The sequence below is a fragment of the Tupaia chinensis genome, unplaced genomic scaffold (genome assembly GCF_000334495.1).
Source record: "Tupaia chinensis unplaced genomic scaffold, TupChi_1.0 Scaffold144814_1, whole genome shotgun sequence".
In the NCBI taxonomy this organism is placed as follows: domain Eukaryota; kingdom Metazoa; phylum Chordata; class Mammalia; order Scandentia; family Tupaiidae; genus Tupaia; species Tupaia belangeri.
In genome coordinates, this window is record NW_006204675.1 from 214625 (window position 1) to 224757 (window position 10133).

The window sequence follows — 10133 nt, forward strand, 5'->3', positions numbered from 1 at the left end:
GAAGGTGAGGTTTTTGAAAGGGAGCCAGTTGTGGCCTTTGTAATTGTTTGCTCTCTGAGCCTAAGATGGCAATAGTAAGAGACTCATGAAAAATGGCCTCAGCAGACTCGCTGGTGCACAGCCTCCCACACCTCCCCATAAAGAAAAGCCCTGGTCCTGATGGATTCACCTCTGAATTTTGAAAATCTTTCAAAGATAAGTTAACCTACATTCTGCTCAAGTTATTTCTAAAGATCCAAAAGGGTGAATGTCTCCCTAATTTATTTTATGAAGCCTCTAGCACCTTTATCATCAAAACAGATAAGGACAGGACAAGGAAAGAAAAATGTAGACCAATATCTCTGATGAATATAGATGCAAGGATTCTCAACAAGATACTAGCAAATCGTATCCAACAACGTACTAAAAAAATAAGACACCATGATCAAGTAGGCTTTATTCCGGAAAGGGAAGGTTGGTTCAATATATGCAAAACCATAAATGTAATACATCATATTAACAGGAATAAAGATAAAAACCACATGGTCATATCAATTGATGCAGAAAAAGCATTTGACAAGATACAACATCCAGTTATGATCAAGACTCTCAGCAAAATCAGCATAAAAGGGCCATTACTCAACAAAATAATAGCCATCTATGAAAAACCAATAGCAAACATCATCCCAAATGAAGAAAACCTGAATGCTTTCCCACTAACCATGGGAACAAGACAAGAATGCCCACTTTTTCCACTCCTTTTTATTATGGTACCAGAAGTCCTCACCAACACAATCAGAAAAGAGAAAAAGAAATAAAATGCATTTAAATAGGAAAAGAAGAGGAGCTCTCTCTATACACAAATGGCATAATTGTACACATAGAAGACACAATGGTTTTCATGGAAAAATTACTGGAAGTAATACATGATTACAGTAAAGTTACAGAATATAAAATCAGTATACAGAAATCAATAGCATTTCTATTATATAAATAACAGGAAGACTGAGATAGAACTGAAAAAAGTTATTCCATTTACCATAACCAAAAAAGTATAAGTTATTTAGGAGTAAATCTAACCAAAGAAGTTAAAGACCTCCACAACGAGAACTATGAGAAGCTAAAAAAAGTAATTGAAAACAACACAAAAAAGTGGAAGGATATCCCATGTTCCTGGATTGGAAGAATTAATATAATCAAAATGGCAATTCTACCCAAATTAATCTACATATTTAATGCAATGCCAATCACAGTACTAGACACATTCTTTTGAGATCTAGAAAAGACAATCATAAAATTCATCTGAAATCATAAAAAATAAAACATATTACCAAAACAATGCTGCACAAGAAGAGTGGACTGGGTGGCATCTCACTCCCTGATCCAAAAATATACTACAAAGTTGTGGTAATCAAAACAGCATGGTACTGGCCCAGAAACAGACATATGGAACAATTTATTTCCCCAGAAATAAATTTTCAAACATACATTCAACTTTTGACAAAAGATACCTGTCAATCCAGTGCAAAAAGGAAAGCCTCTTCAGCAAATGGTGCTGGGAAAACTGGATTTCCATCTGCAGAAAGATTAATCTGAACCCCTACCTCTCACTTTTGACAAAAATCAAGTCAAGGTGGATCAGGGATCTAACTATAAGACCTCAAAACATAAAACTGTTCCTGGAGAACACTGGGGAAACTGGGAGACATTGAAATAGGGAGAGACTTCTTAAATAAGACCCTACCCCCACCAAAGCAGTCAATAAATAATCTCCAAAATAGAAAATTGGGATTACATCAGAAGAAGAATTTTCTGCGTGGCAAAAGACACGGTCAATAGTGTGAATTGACTGCCCTCAGCAGGGGAAAATATTTCTGTAAATTATGCATCAGGTAAGGGACTGATAACCAAAATACAAGAGGAACTCAAGCAGCTGTTTGGAAAAAGGATGAAAAGGAGTTGGAAAAAACAGTCTCTAAAGATGACATACGAATAGCCAAAAAATATATAAAAAATGTTCAACATCCCTCATTGTAAGGGAAATGCAGACCAAAAAAACAAGGAGGTACCACCTAACCCCAGTCAGGATGTCTAAGATTAAAAAAAAAAGAAAGATAATTGTTGGCGGGGTGTTGGGGGTGGTGGTGAAAGGGGAATTATTTTACACTGCTTATGGGCATGTAAATTGGACCAACTACTGTGGAGAACAATTTGGAGATTCTCAAAAATCTACAAATAGAATTACCATGTGATCAATGAATCAATCCCACTCCTTGGTATTTACCCAAAGGACAGAAGAAGCCTTCATTGGAAAAGTGCTTGCTTGCACATCGATGTTTATTGTGGCACTATTCATGACTGCTAAGACATGAAACCAACCCAAAGGCCCCCGTACGGATTAATGGCTTAAAATACTATTCAGCCATAAAATCAACAAAACCCTGGCTTTTAACAGAAAGTGAAAAAATATTAAAGATTTACTGCTGAGTGGAGCAAGCCAGGCTATGTGGGAAAGATATTTTATGTCCCCATTTTTCATATACCTAGCGTGTTCACTGCACTCTATGACTGAAATTGATTGACTTAAGTGTATACAAACACAAGAGATGGGCGTGAATGCCAGATGTGGTATGTGTGGTTGAGCAGGGCCTAGGGAAGGACGTTTGGAGGAAGCGTATGGAGGCAGAGTATTGATGGGATGGGGAGGTGTGATGTTATTGATTGAAGATATTTTCATCACCGGACTGGAGAGAAATGTTCACATATTGAAATGTTCACTTTGTAAGCTAAATAATGTGATTGGATGTATATAAAGAACAATTTAAAATAAAATAAATAAGAAAAAAATAGGTTTAGTTATTGTAAGGGTCCAGAGATCGGTCTAACTGATGGAGACATAGAAAAGACAACAACAATGCAACTGCAAAAGAGGCTTTTATTTTTCCAGCTAGCTGGGGTCCAAGTTTCAGCCTGTCACAGCAGGCCTTCACAAGGACTCCATACCTAAGATAAAGGGATCTTTTATAGTTCAGGATCTTTTCTAGACTGTAACACACAAAGGAAGGGGGGGTATGAGAAACAAGGGTCCAGCTTTCACCCCCTGCTCGGTCTAGATAAGGGCTCTCAGCTAAGGGGTTGGATGACCTTGCCTTCGAGGTGCTGAGCTCTCCTGTTTTCCACTTATCTGAGAGTTCCCAGACTCCTAGTTTCTGTCCTTGAGGCCCTAACAAAGTGGGCTCCATCCCTGAAGACTCAACAGGGTAACAATTAAGCTAACTTGCCCCAGCATTCCCTAACATGGCGGTGATTATGCTAACTCGGCCTAACAAGGACATAGTAAGGGCCTACTGTAGTTTAGCTCTTACATTTCTTTATGTCTGGCAAGCAATTTACAGAAGCAGATAAGTATTGGGTTAGAGTAACAAAACAGTATTTCTTGTTATTAAAGTTGGGCATAACTTTGCATCAGAAACATAACTTGCACAATGTTGAGATGGTCTCTTATAAACTGTGCCAATCTGTTTATGATGCAGGGCCAATGGTGAGTAAAAGAAGTAAAATAATCAAGGGACCCATTATAGTGGAGATCAGGGTTGTCAACCAAGGGGATTTATTAAACCAAGCTTCAAACCAACTCTTGTTAGCTACTCGTTCTCTATTTCTTTTTGTTAGACCCTCTCTGACTTTAGACATAGAGTCCCAGACTACACCGGAGTGGTCAGCATAAAAACAGCATTCCTCCCCCAGAGCTACACAGAGACGGCCTTATTGTAGGATAAGGAGATCTAGTCCCCTTCTATTTCGTAACACAACTTCAGAGAGTGAGGTTAGAGACTTTTCTAAATGGCTAATAGGGGTTTCAATTCTTTCTAGGTCTTCATCAATTGTTATTTGTAGAGATCAAAACCCTGCAGTGTGGGTGGTAAGAGAGGCTATGCCTATTCCGGCACCAGCTAATCCTAGGCTAAACAAAGTGACAATGGTCAGGGCAGTGAAAGGCTCTTGCTTGGAGCCAAGTGGCTCAAGCGAATTCCAGTGTAGGAACATGACCTCCTCAGGGTGATAGATGATTCAAGGAAGAACTACAATTAAGACACAATATTCCTGGGCTGCATTGAAGACTAAAAGGGAAAGACACGGGGTAAGTCCAGTTTGTGAGCAAATCCACCAACCACCATGAGGGGACAGTGCTCACTTATTATTCGTGTTTGAGGAGACATCGTTGAGAATGGTCGAACACAGATGTCTTTCATATACAGGGACTGTTCCAAGATAGAGTCCTTGGCCACTTACTTGTTGTATGGTTATGCCCATTTACGGTCGGTCCACTGGCAGGTAGTGGGAGAGTCTAAAGTGGAGAGGTTAGTGGAGGCATCAAGCCCTATGCCCTCATAGAAGGGAGGGCGAACATCATAACATAGCCAGTACAGGGAAGTTATATTGGGATTAGACTGATTGAGGGCCGGGAACGCGGCTTGAACAAGACCAAGGAGTGGGTCCAGCCCCATTGTTGGGGATTTTGTAATGGGGAACAGTTTCTCAGGAACCACATGGGTGGTTGTACTCGAGGGTTGTGGAGGGGGTGACTGGGTCATCACACGTACAGGTAGGGTTATCAGCTTAGAAGGTTTGTGCAGGACCTCATTAAGACCTACTGGTTGTGTCAGGGGTTTTATAGACAATTTAATCATCAGGAGTCCACCCGGATAGGGTCCCATCCAGACAGTGCCACCTGAAAACTGGATTTTGCCATTTTAATATGGGTTGACTTTTGCCATTGTTTGTAAAACTAGCTTTAACCAAAGGGACTCTGTTACCCAATTCCCAGAAAGAGAAGTATACAAAATCAGAGTTGTGACCAGAGGTGACACAAGACCAGGCCTTACAATAGAAACTCTCAGCTCCCCCACAGGTATGGTAATTGGCTCTTTGATTACTGGGACAGGCCCAGAACCCCTTGATTTGGTCTCCAATCATCAATGTTCTTTTCATTAAGACATGGTAAGAGGGTTTCTTAATATGAGTTTTTTCAAAAAGGTCTCTTAGGTCAAAATAAAGGTCCGGCCACCATGTGCCTAATGGTGCAGTGTGAGTAGTGTAATTTAAATTGTTACCAGTCTCCCCGTTTGTGAGCACCCACGTTTGCTTACAAGGCTGATGTAGGCTCATCGCAGTTCTCCCACTAAGAAGCAGGCTTATCACCAGCATCTTTATCATTATCATGTTGAAGAAGGAACATTGACTGGTCTAAAGATCTGGACAGCTGGAGTTTCAGAGGATTGTGTGGGTGTTGGCGTACGGTCCACTCCTTTTTAGTTTGTGCGTACTCAGGTGATGAGGCTTGATGTACGTGAGAATGGTGACTCCATGGCCCAATTTTGTCAACCTTTAGAGCAGTAGGAGTAACCAAAAGAGTTACGTAAGGTCCTTTCCATCTAGGTTCCAAAGAGTGTGTCCTGTGCCTTTTCACCCAGACCCAATCCCCTGGGACTATACCATGGTTCAGGTTCAAGGAGTCCTTAGTCTCATGGAGTGCTTAGACTAAAGGCCAAATTGCTTCCTGAGCCCATTGAAGGGTCTGAAGGCTGGTTCTATGACCTACAGTTCCTTCAGGTATCAGAGAGGGGAGGGTACAAGTGTGTATGGGGGTTGGTGCCCCATACATGATTTCAAACGGGGTTACTCCATGGACATAAGGGGAGTTACAAACTTGGAACAGGGCAAAAGGTAGAATCACCCAGTCTCTGCCAGTCTCCAGGGCTAATTTAGATAAGGTCTCCTTTAGAGTTCTATTCATTCTATCTACTTGCCCAAAAGTCTGGGGGTTGTATTCACAATGGAACTTCCAATCAGTTCCCATAGCCTGGGCTAGTCCCTGTAGGGCCCTACTAGTGAAAGCCGGACCATTGTCTGAGCCCAGTGTCTCAGGAACTTCATACCAGGGTAGAATTTCCTCTAATAGGGTTTTAGCAACTATTTGAGCCATTTCTTGCTTAGTTGGAAAAGCCTCTGCTCATCCTGAGAAAGGATCCACCATAACTAGGAGATATTTATATCTGTATTTTCCTGGTTTTACCTCTGTGAAATCAATTTTCCAGCTTAATCCTGAAGCCTTCCCCTGGACCTGAATACCTGTGTGGAGTGGTCCCCTCTGCCCGGTTTCATAGCCTGGCACCCTTTGCAGCAGTCTATGAGGCGATGAATGTGTCTTCTTGGTTTGGAAACCATAGCTGTGCTGCCTGCAGGAGCTGGAGCAGTTTCCTTATGCTGAGATGGGTAGCCGAAAGGAGATCTGTGGCATTAGAGAGTCCCAGCTTTTCTGGCAGGATTAGACAATGTTCCATGTCTTTTTGCCAACCAGTAGGGTTGGGCAGCGAACAGTTGTTTCTTTGCATCCATTCTTGGTCCCCTGATGAATAATCTGGACATGCAGGTAAACCTGGGAGTTCCAGCATTGGCAAGTTAAGAGTCAGGGTGGGAGCTACAGATTTAATGGCTTCTTGTTTTGCTGCCTCATTGGTCTGCTTATTGCCAATGGCCTCAGAGGTCCTGGTGGTTTGGTGGCTCAGAACGTGCACTACTGCTATTGCTCGGGGTTTTTGCACCACTGCCAACAGCCACTGGATTTCAGGAAGGTTGCGCACCTTTCCTCCATCTGTGGTAATAAAGCCCCTCTCCCGGTAAATTGTCCCATGGATATGAACAGTACCAAAGGCATACCTGCTATCAGTGTAAATAGTAGCATGTTTCCCTTCCACCCGTTCAAGTGCTTCTGCCAGTGCAATGAGTTCAGCTTTCTGGGTGGAAGTTCCCGCTGGCAGAGAAGTGCTCCAAACTAAGTTCCCACTCTGGTCCACTATAGCTGCCCCAGTCTTACGTACTCCATCCTGCATAAAGCTGCTACCATCGGTGTACCAGATTACCTCACTGTTCAGGGTGTTTGAGAATACCCTCAATAGCATGGGGAGTTATCACTTTAAGGTGCTGTTCGAATGTTAGCTTGTTAGCATCTCTGACCAGCATTGCCACAGCAGCTATAAAGCGCAAGCATGGGGGCCACCCAGTTGCTACAGGATCCAGTCTCTTTGACAAGTAGGCCACTGGGCGTTTCCATGACTTTAGACGCTGCATGAGCACCCTTTTTGCAATTCCCCCTTTTTCAGTTACATGGAGAGTAAAGGGCTTAAGGGGGTCCAGCAAGGCTAATGCGGGACCTTCCAATAGAGAAGCCCTGAGTCTTTCAAAAGCAAGTTGTTGTTCAGGTCCCCAAGTAAAGGGCATTTTGTCTTTTGTGGCCTCATACAAGGGTTTGGCTAATTCTGCAAAACCCTGTATCCAGAGCCGACAGTAGCCCCCAAGAACTCTCGAACTTCTCTGGTTGTTGTAGAGACCAGCAGTCTCAATATAGTCTCTTTCATGGCCTTTGTCAGCCATCTTGTTCCCTTATGGAGATTATACTCCAAGTAAGTAACAGTTTGTTTACAAATGTGGGCCTTTTGGGCACTGGCACGATAGCCCAGTGAGCCCAATTCCTGCAAAAGGTCCTCTGTAGCTCTTCTACACTCTGCTTCAGAAGATGTGGCTAAGAGAAGGTCATCAACATACTGTAAGAGAGTCACAGAGCCATGGCTTTGTCGGAAAGAAAACAAGTCCTGATTCAAGGCTTCATTAAACAGAGTTGGGGAGTTCTTGGACCCCTGTGGGAATCTTGTCCATGTGAGCTGTTTATGGGTGTCTGAGGGCCCCTCTTCTTGCCATTCAAAGGCAAAAATTGGCTGGCTAACAGGTGCCAAGGCTATAATGAAGAATGCATCTTTTAAATCTAATGTTGTATACCAAAAACGAAAAGGGGGTAAATGGCTCAAGAGGGTGTATAGGTTAGGAACTGTGGGGTGGATATCTTGAGTCCTTTTGTTAACCTCTCATAAGTCCTGAACAGGCCTAAAATCATCTCCTCCCGGTTTCCTTACTGGGAGCAATGGAGTGTTCCAACTAGAATGACAAGGTATGAGAATGCCAGCCTGAAGCAGGGGATTTATGTGGGGGGCAATACCTTGCCTTGCTTCGGCTGACAGGGCGTATTGGCGTACTTGGACAGGTTGGGCTGAGGATTTGAGTTCAATTATTATAGGGGCCTGATGGGCTGTGAAACCCACTCCTGCCACTTCTGCCCACGCTTGGGGAAACTTCTGGACCCAAGAATTCAATTCCTGGGACATAATTGGACCCCCTGTAGTTCCAAACCTGTCTGGCATAAAGGCGATATTCATCTGCCAGAGCCAAAGTCAGGACATGAAGGGGGTGTCCCAAGTTATCAGTGACTCTAAGGCCCCCGGGACTGAAGTGGATTTGTGCATGCACTTTAGCCAATAAGTCATGCCCCAGCAGGGGGGTTGGGCATTCCGGAATTACCAAGGAGTGGGTTACCTGATGTCGACCCAAATCCACTTTACACTCTGTCGTCCATTGGTAAGCTTCCCTTCCACTGACACAGTTACCCAAGACTCAGGGAGGGGCTCTGAGTCCTGACTCCCCTAGTCACTGTATGCTCCTGCCATTAAGACCTAGGGGGCCCCTTGTGGATCTGGGACCTTGGGTCTCTCAGGACAGTCCTTTTTCTAGTGCCCATGCTTTTTACAATAGGCACATTGATTTATGTCAAGTTTAGGTCACATCTCTTTACCTTGGGGACCCCCTGTGTCTTCTCTCCTCCCTTAATACCAGCCAAGAGGATCTTAGCCAACCACTCATTCTGTTTCTGATGAAGTTTTCTGTCTTCTTCTCTACCTTTTTGTTGCAATTCCTGATTTTCCTTTCTAAGTCTATCCTCCCATTCTTCTGGGGTTTCTCGAGTATTAAAAACTCTATCTGCTAATCACATAAGGTCTCTAATAGTCATGTCTCCTAGGTCTTCCTGTTCATACAACGTTTTCCTAATATCTGGTGCTGCCTGGTTAATAAAAGACGTAATAAGAGCAGATTGATTTTCCTCAGCCAAGGGGCCTAAGGGGGTAAATTGCCTTTAGGCACTATAGAGATGTTCTAAGAATGTGGCCAGGCTTTCATTTTCTCTCTGAATAATTGCTTTCACCCTTGCCAAATTGGTGAAGCACTTTGCAGCCCCTCAGAGACCCGCCATGAGAGTCTGGCGATAGACTCGGAGACGCACCCTACCTTCAGCATTCCTGAAGTCCCAGTTAGGCCTGGTAAGTGGAAACCGCTCATCAATCAGGTTTGGTAAGGTGGTTGGATGACCGTCGTCTCCAGGTACATTCTTCCATGCTTCAGTGAGGATTTGCTCCCACTCCTCAGTAGTGAATAAGGTTTTGAGAAGCTGCTGGCAATCATCCCAAGTGGGGCTGTGGGTGTACAGAATAGACTCGAACAGATTGGTGAGTCCCCATGGGTCCAGTGAGAAGGGAGGATTTTGAGTTTTCCAAGTATATAAATCACTGCTAGAAAAGGGCCAGTACTGATACATGCACTCTCCTTGAGGGCCTGTACCCACAAGGACTCAGATAGGAAGGATTGGAGCCCACTCAGAGGATGAGGGCTCTTCTTCCCCCTGGACTCTCCTGGATCTAAGTCCTGCAGCAGGTCTTTGTGCCAACACTGGAGGTGCTGAGGGCCCTACAGTAGAGTGAGGCAACTGCTGAGGCTGTGGAGGGAGCTCCACCTCTGGCTGGCAGAGTGCTGCCACCTGAGCCTGAGGAGCTGCAGCTGTCTGAGCTGCAGTCACAGCATAAGGTGGTGGATAAGTTTCAAAATCTAAATCTTCCAGGGAAGGGTAAATACCAGGGTCCCCTTGAAGGACTGGCTTTTTGAGATCCTTTGTAGTTTCCTTCTGCTCTGAGGAGTGAGTACCTTCCACAGTCAATATTTTTGGGGGATCTTCTTCCTTTTCTGGTAAAAAAAACCTAAGCCAAGGAGGGGGATTTTCTACCAAATCTTGCCACATTATAATATATGGTTACTTGTCCAGATGACCCTGAAGGCCAGGCTGGGTGATTATTTCTCAGACCCGCTTGATGACTTTCAGTGAAAAGGTCCCCTGTGGTGGCCAGCCCACATCAAAGCCTGGCCATTCTGAAGAATAAAAGGTATTAAACTTACCTTTCCTTACCTCTAGTCCAGAGGTGTGAGCTTTCTCCCGG

General features: G+C 43.9%; 1 protein-coding gene across 1 annotated transcript; it reads right to left on the reverse strand.

The window, feature by feature from the left end:
• Positions 1 to 7292: 7292 nt before the first annotated feature.
• LOC102495999 (uncharacterized) lies at positions 7293 to 9937 on the reverse strand. The gene is given in 5 exon segments (XM_027767870.1): positions 7293 to 8189; positions 8224 to 8464; positions 8859 to 8982; positions 9154 to 9338; positions 9519 to 9937. Coding segments are annotated over 5 exon segments (1866 nt in total).
• Positions 9938 to 10133: the final 196 nt, after the last annotated feature.